Source organism: Lepidochelys kempii, chromosome 9 (assembly GCF_965140285.1).
Source record: "Lepidochelys kempii isolate rLepKem1 chromosome 9, rLepKem1.hap1, whole genome shotgun sequence".
Taxonomy (NCBI): domain Eukaryota; kingdom Metazoa; phylum Chordata; order Testudines; family Cheloniidae; genus Lepidochelys; species Lepidochelys kempii.
Window position 1 is genome coordinate 48,579,466 of NC_136388.1, and position 12,859 is coordinate 48,592,324.

A 12,859-nucleotide genomic window follows, 5' to 3' on the forward strand; every position below is an offset into this window, starting at 1 on the left:
TGGGTACATATCGTCAGGCCCCCGTTCCCTCCCTCCCTCCATGAAAGCAAGGGCAGACAATCGTTTCGCGCCTTTTTTCCTGAGTTACCTGTGCAGGCGCCATACCACGGCAAGCATGGAGCCCGCTCAGGTAACTGTCACCGTATGTCTCCTGGGTGCTGACAGACGCGGTACTGCATTGCTACACAGTAGCAGCAACCCCTTGCCTTATGGCAGCAGATGGTGCAATACGACTGGTAGCCGTCATCGTCATGTCCAAGGTGCTCCTGGCCATGTCGGCCGGGAGCGCCTGGACAGACATGGGCGCAGGGTCTAAATTTGGAGTGACTTGACCAGGTCATTCTCTTTAGTCCTGCAGTCAGTCCTATTGAACCGTCTTATGGTGAGCAGGCAGGCAATACGGATTGCTAGCAGTCGTACTGTACCATCTTCTGCCGGGCAGGCAAGAGATGAGGAAGGCTAGCAGTCGTATTGTACAATCTTCTGCCGGGCAGGCAGGCGATACGGATTGCTAGCAGTCCTATTGCATCATCTTCTGCCGGGCAGCCATGTGATGTGGATGGCATGCAGTCCTTCTGCACCGTCTGCTGCCAGCCAAAGATGTAAAAGATAGATGGAGTGGATCAAAACAAGAAATAGACCAGATTTGTTTTGTACTCATTTGCTTCCTCCCCCTCCCCCGTCTAGGGGACTCATTCCTCTAGGTCACACTGCAGTCACTCACAGAGAAGGTGCAGCGAGGTAAATCTAGCCATGTATCAATCAGAGGCCAGACAAACCTCCTTGTTCCAATAAGAACAATAACTTAGGTGCACCATTTCTTATTGGAACCCTCCGTGAAGTCCTGCCTGAAATACTCCTTGATGTAAAGCCACCCCCTTTGTTGATTTTAGCTCCCTGAAGCCAACCCTGTAAGCTGTGTCGTCAGTCACCCCTACCTCCGTCAGAGCAACATCAGACAATCGTTCCGCGCCTTTTTTCTGTGCGGATGCCATACCAAAGCAAGCATGGAGGCCGCTCAGCTCACTTTGGCAATTAGGAGCACATTAAACACCACACGCATTATCCAGCAGTATATGCAGCACCAGAACCTGGCAGAGCGATACCGGGCATGGAGGCGACGTCAGCACGGTCACGTGAGTGATCAGGACATGGACACAGATTTCTCTGAAAGCATGGGCCCTGCCAATGCATGCATCATGGTGCTAATGGGGCAGGTTCATGCTGTGGAACGCCGATTCTGGGCTCGGGAAACAAGCACAGACTGGTGGGACCGCATAGTGTTGCAGGTCTGGGACGATTCCCAGTGGCTGCGAAACTTTCGCATGCGTACGGGTGCTTTCATGGAACTTTGTGACTTGCTTTCCCCTGCCCTGAAGCGCATGAATACGAAGATGAGAGCAGCCCTCACAGTTGAGAAGCGAGTGGCGATAGCCCTGTGGAAGCTTGCAACGCCAGACAGCTACCGGTCAGTTGGGAATCAATTTGGAGTGGGCAAATCTACTGTGGGGGCTGCTGTGATGCAAGTAGCCCACGCAATCAAAGATCTGCTGATATCAAGGGTCGTGACCCTGGGAAATGTGCAGGTCATAGTGGATGGCTTTGCTGCAATGGGTTTGCTGAGTTGAGAATGCTCAGAGAACTGTGGTGGGGCCATAGACGGAACCCATATCCCTATCTTGGCACTGGAGCACCAAGCCGGCGAGTACATAAACTGCAAGGGGTACTTTTTCAATAGTGCTGCAAGCTCTGGTGGATCACAAGGGACGTTTCACCAACATCAACGTGGGATGGTCGAGAAAGGTACGTGACACTCGCATCTTCAGGAACTCTGGTCTGTTTCAAAAGCTGCAGGAAGGGACTTTATTCCCAGACCAGAAAATAACTGTTGAGGACATTGAAATGCCTATATGTATCCTTGGGGACCCAGCCTACCCCTTAATGCCATGGCTCATGAAGCCGTACACAGGCAGCCTGGACAGTAGTCAGGAGCTGTTCAACTACAGGCTGAGCAAGTGCAGAATGGTGGTAGAATGTGCATTTGGACGTTTAAAGGCGCGCTGGCGCAGTTTACTGACTCGCTTAGACCTCAGCGAAACCAATATTCCCACTGTTATTACTGCTTGCTGTGTGCTCCACAATATCTGTGAGAGTAAGGGGGAGACGTTTATGGCGGGGTGGGAGGTTTAGGCAAATTGCCTGGCTGCTGGTTACGTGCAGCCAGACACCAGGGCGGTTAGAAGAGCACAGGAGGGCACGGCACGCATCAGAGAAGCTTTGAAAACCAGTTTCATGACTGGCTAGGCTACGGTGTGAAAGTTCTTTGTTTCTCCTTGATGAAACCCCCCGCCCCTTGGTTCACTCTACTTCTCTCCCCTCCTCCCTTCGATCATTGCTTGCAGAGGCAATAAAGTCATTGTTGCTTCACATTCATGCATTCTTTATTCATTCATCACACAAATAGGGGGATGACTACGAAGGTAGCCCAGGAGGGGTGGTGGAGGAGGGAAGGAAAATGCCACACAGCACTTTAAAAGTTTACAACTTTAAAATTTATTGAATGCCAGCCTTCTTTTTTTTGGGCAATCCTCTGTGGTGGAGTGGCTGGTTGGCCGGTGACCCCCCCAACCGCGTTCTTGGGCGTCTGGGTGTGGAGGCTCTGGAACTTGGGGAGGAGGGCGGTTGGTTACACAGGGGCTGTAGTGGCAGTCTGTGCTCCAGCTGCCTTTGCTGCAGCTCAGCCATACACTGGAGCATACTGGTTTGGTCCTCCAGCAGCCTCAGCATTGAATCCTGCCTCCTCTCATCACGCTGCCGCCACATTTGAGCTTCAGCCCTGTCTTCAGCCCGCCACTTACTCTCTTCAGCCCGCCACCTCTTCTCCCGGTCATTTTGTGCTTTCCTGCACTCTGACATTCTTTGCCTCCACGCATTCGTCTGTGCTCTGTCAGTGTGGGAGGGCAGCATGAGCTCAGAGAACATTTCATCATGAGTGTGGTTTTTTTTCTTTCTAATCTTCACTAGCCTCTGGGAAGGAGAAGATCCTGTGATCATTGAAACACATGCAGCTGGTGGAGAAAAAAAAAGGGACAGCGGTATTTAAAAAGACACATTTTATAAAACAGTGGCTACACTCTTTCAGGGTAAACCTTGCTGTTAACATTACATACATAGCACATGTGCTTTCGTTACAAGGTCGCATTTTGCCTCTCCCCACCGCGTGGCTACCCCCTCAACCCTCCCCCCTCCCTGTGGCTAACAGCGGGGAACATTTCTGTTCAGCCACAGGCAAACAGCCCAGCAGGAATGGGCTCCTCTGAGTGTCCCCTGAAGAAAAGCACCTATTTCAACCAGGTGACCATGAATGATATTTCACTCTCCTGAGGATAACACAAGAGAGATAAAGAACGGATGTTGTTTGAATGCTGGCAAACATACACTGCAATGCTTTGTTGTACAATGATTCCCGAGTACGTGTTACTGGCCTGGAGTGATAAAGTGTCCTACCATGAAGGATGCAATAAGGCTGCCCTCCCCAGAAACCTTTTGCAAAGGCTTTGGGAGTACATCCAGGAGAGCCGCGAATGCCAGGGCAAAGTAATCCTTTCACATGCTTGCTTTTAAACCATGTATAGTATTTTAAAAGGTACACTCACCGGAGGTCCCTTCTCTGCCTGCTGGGTCCAGGAGGCAGCCTTGGGTGGGTTCGGGGGGTACTGGCTCCAGGTCCAGGGTGAGAAACAGTTCCTGGCTGTCAGGAAAACCGGTTTCTCCGCTTGCTTGCTGTGAGCTATCTACAACCTCATCATCATCATCTTCGTCCCCAAAACCTGCTTCCGTGTTGCCTCCATCTCCGTTGAAGGAGTCAAACAACATGGCTGGGGTAGTGGTGGCTGAACCCCCTAAAATGGCATGCAGCTCATCATAGAAGCGGCATGTTTGGGGCTCTGAACCGGAGCGGCCATTTGCCTCTCTGGTTTTCTGGTAGGCTTGCCTCAGCTCCTTCAGTTTCACGCGGCACTGCTTCGGGTCCCTGTTATGGTCTCTGTCCTTCATGCCCTGGGAGATTTTGACAAAGGTTTTGGCATTTTGAAAACTGGAACGGAGTTCTGATAGCACGGATTCCTCTTCCCATACAGCGATCAGATCCTGTACCTCCCGTTCAGTCCATGCTGGAGCTCTTTTGCGATTCTGGGACTCCATCATGGTCACCTCTGCTGATGAGCTCTGCATGGTCACCTGCAGCTTGCCACGCTGGCCAAACAGGAAATGAGATTCAAAAGTTCGCAGTTCTTTTCCTGTCTACCTGGCCAGTGCATCTGAGTTGAGGGTGCTGTCCAGAGCGGTCACAATGGAGCACTCTGGGATAGCTCCCGGAGACCAATACCGTCGAATTGTGTCCACAGTACCCCGAATTCGACCCGGCAAGGCCGATTTAAGCGCTAATCCACTTCTGAGGGTGGAGTAAGGAAATCGATTTTAAGAGCCCTTTAAGTCGAAATAAAGGGCTTCATCGTGTGGACGGGTGCAGGTTTACATCAGTTTAACGCTGCTAAATTTGACCTAAAGTACTAGTGTAGACCTGGGCTCAGTGTAGCCTTCATTGATTTGAGATCTACCATACCATTCTTTCAGTAGAAGGGAAAACCTATAATGGCAGCAGGCTGTAAAAGAGACCCAGTTTGGGAATATTTTAATGAAGTTCCTCTACCTGTGGGTAAGACAGGCACGCGTGCAAAATGCAAACAGTGCAACAAAGAAATGCAAGGTCTGGTTTCCCAAATGAAACAATATCATGAGAAGTGTTCCTTCTCAGGAGGAAGCTGTGTTGAAGATGATGAAAAGAACATGTCTGAACATGCAGGATTTTCAGGTTGGTAACAACCAACAGGAATGCACTTTTATGTAGAATCCATGATTAAATCGAGTCTTCCTGAGTAGTGATTTAAATCAAATCCACCCTGTTATCAGTCCTAATGTACAGCTTGATCAGGGCCCCCGAGGGCACGTGCGGGTTCTACCTGAGCTAATTCATCTTTAAAAGGATCATTGAGTCCTTGCTGGAAGTGATTTTGTTGCACGGCCTCATCCCAGCAGGGATCGGCTTCCAGGCGTTGAAACATGGTTGCATATCTGATGATAGGCTGGGACCCCTGCCAGAGGGCTTGGAGTGCAGCTTCTGCAATGCGCTCTCTGTTAGGGTCATCAAAAATACTTGCCATTGTCTAGACAAACTCCTCAAAGTGTTCAAGAAGAGGGTTAGACAGCTCCAGTAGTGGGGAAGCCTATACCAGGGCCTCTCTGGTAAGCAGACTAATCACAAGTCCTACTTAGGAACAGTCTGTGCGGTGTGATAGCAGTTGCAGTGTGAAGAGCAGGTGATATTAATTCGTAAACCCCCGGAATTGGGACAGTCTCCAATGAAAATGTCAGATGGGGGACCTTGGGCTCTCAGGTAGCAGGTGGAAGGGTCAGGAGCTTGCAGGCACCATCCTGGCATGTACACCTGAGCCTGAAGGACTGCATTCTGTTCTAAAAGTGTGACCCTCCCTACTTCTGATCCTTGTGGACTGTTCAAACTGTAAGCTGCCAGGGTGTGGTCGGCCTTCTTAGGGCGGAGTGGGACCTTATCTGGTGGTTGCAATGGCAGTTTGGGATAGTGTTGCGCGTCCATGTAGGAGTCAGGTGTCAGCACAGGGTGAAGCCAGAATGAGGAGCCAAGCCAAGGGTCAGAACCAGAGTCAGGAGCAGGGCTGGGAGCCAAAGACTAGACTGGAGCTGGGGTGAAACCTGGAACAAGGGGTGGAGGCCAGGAGCAGGGCACAAGCACAGCTGGAGATGTGGTATGCACTGAGCTACTGCTCTACTGCTGCCGCGTCAAGGCTCATGTAGTGGGCCGCAAGCTCTTCTGCCCAGTCAGGAAGCATGGTCATTTGGAGAAGGCTCATTGTGCTCAGCTGAGCTTTCTGGGTTGCCTAGTGATGAAGCTGGGGGCCAGCTGTGATCCTGACACTAATAACTGAGATTTAGTCATGGGTATTTTTAGTAAAAGTCATGGACAGGTCACAAGAAATAAACAAAAATTCACAGCCCATGACCTCTCCATGACTTTTACTAAAAATATCCATGACTAAATCTCTGCTCCTGGGCCCAGCTGCTCTGGGGGGGCCCTGCCCCAGTGGTAGGGGCTGATTGCTCTGGGGGACCCACTACTCCAAGGCCCCCGGGGACCACTCTCCCGATGACCCCGGGACCGCTGCTGCTCGAGTGGTCCCCAGGGCCACCCTTGGAACCGATGCTGGGCGCTCCCTGGGGCCACTGCTCTGGCCACTCCTCGGACCATTGCTGCTGGGGCACTCCCCAGGACCGCTGCTTGGGTGCTCGCTGGGGCCAGCTGCCCAGGGACACTCCAGTAGCGGCCAGTGCGGCTGGCCCCGGGGCCGCTCCAGCGGCGACTGGCTGCGGGATGCCCGAGCAGCTGGCCCCAGGGTCAGCCACACTGTCTCCTGCAGCTGTGGAAGTCACGGAGGTCGTGAAAGTCACGGAATCTGTGACAGAATCACAGCCTTACTAATAGCTAACCTCCCCTCCTTTTGTTTCCAGGAAATCAGTACCTAAAAAAGCAGTAAATGCATATATCATTGGCAGGCTGGCATATTCAAGAACATGTGAAGTTCAGTTTTGTCCTAGAATTGTCATCTTCTGCAGCCAACTTCAAACAGTTTTTATCTCGAAGATTTAGGGCAACAGCACATATCTTTAGAAAGAATTATGGCTGAGACTCAGGCTCACAGCAAGAATCAAGGATTTGCTTAGTTAGCAGTGGTTTTTTTAATTCCTTTTCCTAGACTAGTGCCTTAACTCATCAATTCCCTCATAATTTATTTCATTTTGTATGTCATTCTAGTTTTTCTACCTAATTTTTTTTAGAGGTAACTATCTATCTCATTATTTTAGTTTTTATGTAATTCTTTGAACCAATGTACATTCTATCTTTTATCTCAGTTTTCCCCTGTTGCAGCATCTTAACTTTAGGGGGGCAGTGCAGTCTCGTGGATAGAACTCTAGACTGGAACTCAAGTGACTAGGACTCAGGAGTCCGTCACTAGCCTGCTGGGTGACCCTGAGCAAGTCATTTCAACTCTGTGTACCAGAGTTTCCCCATCTGTAAAATAATACTTTCCTCTGTTGCAAACACTTTAAGAACTATGCATGAAAATCTAGGACTTCTTATAGTTACTTCACTGTTGCATGTTTTATTGAAATTCTCCAGGAGCTATAGAGTGTCAGAGTAGGGATCTGTCACAGTATGTATCTCTGCAGAAGAGATAATTACCTGCTGCCTACTCATCCCTGCAAATGAGCATGTTCAACTTCCATGGATTTCAAGGAAAACTGGGCACTTTTGATCTTTTGTTCTTGTAAGATAAACAGCTGTGATAGATCTTCACTCACTAACCCACCTTCCCATCTCAGTGTTGGGAGTTTTGTTAACTCTCATTTTTCTTTTTTTCCAGTTCTAATTTTTTTGTTTCAGTAATAAAGAACTGGCAGTTCAAGGCAGTGGGGGTCCACCTGATGGCACTGGAAAGGTGGCAAACCATATCCTGTCAGAAGTCAAAGGCGTAAAACTTAAGAGTTATAGAAATTCCCTGTGATCTCCTTCACAAAACATGGACCCACAAGTATCAAACTATCACAACTCTGCATTTTTGCAGAAGGGCAATTACCAGTTAGTGGTGGGAAAATGTCTAGAAATTATATAAACAGCATATTTATATTTTAAAATGATCTTGACCCTTATGGGTTAACTGAATGAAGTAACTTTGTGTTTCAGGCTTTCATGCTGCTCTGTGATCTCTTGATGATTTTTAGCCACCAGCTGATGACTGGAGGTAGAGAGGGTCTTCAACCTTTGGTGTTCAATCCAGACTCTGGGCTCCAGTCTGAACTCCTTAGCTTTGTGATGGACCATGTCTTCATTGACCAAGATGATGAGAACCAGAGCATGGGTATGTTTAGCCATCGCGTTTTGTACTTGTCCTCTCTCACCCAACACACAAGACTTTTGCATGGCAAAACTTAATCTGGTCAAGTATAGATTCTGTTCAGGTGATGTCTAAAAAGGAAGACAAATTATACCACATACTCCAAGACAATTTCTCATATTTCCTCACATATCAAGCTATGAAGTCTTTGGTTGTAGAGGTGGCTGTACAAAGATCTAAAGATGGACAGGTGCATTCTACTCCTTCAAATAAGTCTGGATTTACTGGGGAGAAAAGTCTCTCTTCCTCTATTTTAGGTTTAAGCGTGGTGAATTACCAAGCTATAGTGGCACACTACCAATATCCTCTTTGGGGAAACATGTCAGTGTTCACCAAATCTCTCCAAGATAAACATAGAAAACACTCATGTGCCATCATTACGGAGGGACATTAAGTTGTCAAACATGCCCTGAAAGCATTGTTTGATTCTTCAGGTTCTGCAGTTAGAATCTGCAATTTCCATTGGAAGGTATGTTTTGCTTAGATCTTCAGGCTTTCTCTGAAACCAACTCCAAGGCTGATGATTTCCCCTTTAGGGAAAAGGATTGTTCAGATCCGGAACCAATGAGTTTCTGGAAAAATGAAGGAGCAGGTACAGACCTAGACTCCTGGGCATTTATCAGCAGTCCAGGAAGAGACCTGGAGTATCAGTTCTCAGGTACCAACACAACAAAATTCATCATCTTCCTTTTCCTCACACATTACCCAAAGGAGACCATATTATCATCAACAATATCGTCCTCAACAGTCTTCTCAGCAAAACAGAAGGAGCTTTAAACCACAAACAGGAGGTGAACCAATTATCTTCACAAGCTACTGTGCCAGGCCTTAGGTCCCAAGTTTGACAAAGTGCCTGAGAGCTGTGGTCCAATTTTAATCTAGTCTCATTCCATTCAGAGACCATCTGCATCTAAACATCTATTACCACAGACAAATAATTTTAGAAATTATTCACAAGTATCCAATAGAATTCAAAATTATTCCTCCTCAATCCCCTCCTCCAATCCCTATCCCCAGGGACCCCTCTCAAAAGAACCTGTTGAGATCAGTGGTTCTGCCCTTCTTGCCCTTCTCAAATACTGCAGCTGAGGCCTCACCAGTGCCAACTAATGTGGGACAGTTATCTCCCGTGATTTACATTCGACACTCCTGTTAATACACCCCACAATGATGATATGCTTTTTTGCAACTACATCACATTGTTGACTCATATTCAATTTGTGATCCACTAGAAACCCCAGATCCTTTTCAGCAGTACTTCCACATAGCCAGTTATTCTCCATTTTGTATTTGTGCATTTAATTTTTTCTTCCGATATGTAGTACTTTGCACTTGTCTTTATTGAATGTCATCTTGTTGAATTCAGAACAATTCTCCAATTTGTCAAGGTTGTTTTGAATTCTAATCCTGGCCTCCAAAGTGCTTACAAACCCTCCCAGCATGGTGCCATCTGAAATTTTATAAGGATACTCTCCATTCCATTATCCAAGTCATTAATGAAAATATTGAATAGTACTGGACCCAGGACTGACTCCTGCGGGTCCTACTAGATACATCCTCCCAGTTTGACAGTGAATTATTGATAACTACTCTTTGAATATGGTCCTTCAGCCAGTCATGCACCCATCTTATAATAATTTAATCTAGACCACATTTCCCTAGTTTGCTTATGAGTATGTCATGTGGGACTGTGTCAGAAGCCTTACTAAAATCAAGATGTCTCACATCTAATCCTCTGTTAAGGTCACCGGTTTTTATACTTACCTGTGGGCTTTTTTCACCTGCCCCCTTTGAACCTAGGTTAAAGCCCTCCTCGCTAGGTTGGCAAGCTTAGGCAGCAGTACTGCCTCCACAAAGCAACTCTGACCCTTCAAGCCTTCTCTTCTTCAGGGCGCAACTGCAACACGAGCTGGAGGCAGAGGGAATTAGGGGAACATTGGTGGGGTGCTATTCATGCCCTTGGCCCAGAGCAACCAGGACCAGAGCGATATGCCCATCACTACTGTTTGAAAAAGTTCTGTTCCCAAGTAGCTGGTTCTGTAGAGGCAATATAGTTAGAGAACAGGTGTTACAAAAGGTAAATGCCCCCCTTTTATATACCAATTTTTTCAGAGTAGCAGCTGTGTTACTCTGTATTCGCAAAAAGAAAAGGACTACTTTGGCACCTTAGAGACTAACCAATTTATTTGAGCATAAGCTTTCGTGAGCTGCAGCTTATGCTCAAATAAATTTGTTAGTCTCTAAGGTGCCGCAAGTACTCCTTTTCTTTATACCAATTGTGTTTCTTTAATCTGGTTGAATTCACTCCACAGTGAAGTGATCACTGTTCTCAACATGTGTATCTAACGTACTTCTTTACCGAATTGGTGGAATCTCATTTATTATGTCGTGGTCTGTTATTTTCACGTTTGATTATTATATCTTGTTGTTTTCATTGACAGAGGGAGTGCTTATGTTGCATTTTATGTTAATGTTTCTAACAATCAAGTGACATTTCTCTTCTATTATTTGTTGCTATTTTGAAGTGCCAGGAATGTCAAATCAAAGCATGTACTAGAGATTTTGTTGCAAAAATCATTCTGCAATGTGATCGTTGTTTCTGATTGTTCATATGTGAAATACATAGGTTCAATGCAACCAGATTAAATAAGCATTTGTGAATTGTTCTCTTGCCAAGATTGTTAACAAAAAAACAGCTTGAATTTCGCTCTCTTTGGTTTTAGTTTCTCCTGAAAGTACATTAGATATCTTTTTGGCGAGTTTAATTTTACAAAAACTGTTGATTTTATTAAACAAAAATAATTGGGTATTGTGTTGCCTTAAAAAACAGCAGATGTTAATAAATATTTTCTTTACTGTATTTAGAGGGAGATGAAGAGGATGAAGCTAACAAAATAGAGGCTTTACATAAAAGAAGGAACCTTCTGGCAGCCTTTAGCAAACTTATTATCTATGATATAGTAGACATGCATGCAGCAGCAGATATCTTCAAACACTATATGAAGGTATGAGTCTATATTTTTATCTTCTCCTCCTCCTCCTAAATGAGCACAGAAACTATAGCTGGAAAAGTCTTAAAATATTAGTCCATTCTTTTCCTCTCTCTGCTATTTTCTTTCCTTTTGCATATTCTTGAGTGCTGTCTCCAGTCTGATTTCAATTGATTACTGAGATGCAAAAAGCTCTGTGATTAGGTTGCAGAAAATTTTTGAAATCAGAGCCAGGTGTTGAACTTCAGCTTGTATTTCTGCTTATTTTTACCTAAGACTTAAAGAGCCCTAAGTGCTTCCTAATAAAATATATATTGTAAGGGCTTTTATGATAGCTTGGCTATTATGGTAGAAGAGCAATTGAGGAGCAGGAGTAGAAACCTTAAAAAAAATTCCTTAAAACTAGAGACACAAAATATGCAAATAAAGCAGTGCCTATTTATGAAATAGGCCAGTTGGATCATTTCACTTTCTTCATAAAATCTCCAGATTTCGGGACCTGTAGGCATAATAAGTAAATAGGGACTTAGTAAAAGAATCCAGAATCCAGCTTAGAGTTCTTTTAAAGTTCAGACCTGGTCTACACTAGGAAACTAGGTCAGTATAACTTTGTCGCTCAGGGATATGAAGAGTCCACAACCCTGTGCGACACTATTAAACCAACCTAACCCCTGATGTAGATAGCATTAGGTTGACAGGAGAATTCTCCCGCCGACCTAGCTACCACCTCTCAGGGAGGTGGAGTACTACACTGATGGAAGAATGTCTCCTGTCGGGGTAGCTAGTGTCTTCACTGAAGCACTACAGCAGCGCCACTGCAGGGTTTTAAGTGTTGAAAAGGCCTCAGTTTGAAGTATAGATATAATTTTTAAGGTATATTTAGCTATCTATATAGGGTTTTATAAAGCCGCCTAGCATGATCCCTGGAATGCATATTGTCGTCTTCATTACTATTTAAATGGTCACAGAGTGATCAGCATAGTAGAAGACACAATGTGAAAGTAGTTCTTACCCCAGATTGTTTACAGTCTAATCGAAACAAAGAAGCAGGTCACATTGTGAAAGCCAGAGGAACAAATAACATGGAGGGTTTTTTGCTTGTCACTTTTGGTGGACACTGAAAGAACTGCAACTTTAGGAGGGAGGGTGGATACTCTGACTCTGCGGGATGAATAACTCTGGCTTTGTATGTGAAGATAAGCTGCTCCTTTTATTGCTGTTTAAGTTGTGTGTTTTTCAGTATTTGCCAAAGTACCTAAAGCAGTGGATATGTACTTTTTATATTTTTGCTCCCAACCTCATTAACAGTCCTAGTTTACAGTCACAGGTAGGAAGCATTTGTGGGTTTTCGGTGTGATACTGTCCTCTTATTTCTAGGTTTCATAGAGCCGCTCTGCTTAAAACACAGCAAACAAAAAATCCTTCAGAAACCTGTACCTCTTCCATAAAACCTTAAGCTTGGTCTAAACCACCTTTGCTCTCCTCCCCGCCCTGCCACCCTTGAGCTCTAGCTACCACAGCTTTAGAGATCCTGACTAAAATTTTCAAAAATAAGAAGCTAGAGTCCTAACTCAATATTTAGGTACCTGAAGGTCAGTGGGGCTTCTCATTTGGTATTTTTGAAAATTCCTCCCCAAGGCACTTTTATATGGACTTAGGATAAAATTTTCAAAAGTGTTTATGTGACTTTCCATAAATTCATAGATCCTAAGGCCAGAAGGAGCCATTGTGATCATCTAGTCAGACCTCCCGTAAAACACAGACAATAAAACTTCCCTAGTATAATTCCTAGAGCAAATCTTTTAGAAAAACATATTGATT

At 45.5% G+C, this 12,859-nt stretch overlaps 1 protein-coding gene across 11 annotated transcripts in view; it reads left to right on the plus strand.

Moving 5' to 3' along the window:
• STAG1 (STAG1 cohesin complex component) overlaps positions 1-12,859 on the plus strand; it is a 380,321-nt gene that overhangs the window by 309,578 nt on the left and 57,884 nt on the right. For all 11 annotated transcript variants that reach the window (XM_073360216.2, XM_073360219.2, XM_073360217.2 and 8 more), the window contains 2 exons: positions 7,838-8,012; positions 10,914-11,053. In XM_073360216.2, coding sequence (XP_073216317.1) covers positions 7,838-8,012; positions 10,914-11,053 — 315 coding nt within the window. The remainder of the gene's footprint in view (positions 1-7,837; positions 8,013-10,913; positions 11,054-12,859) is intronic.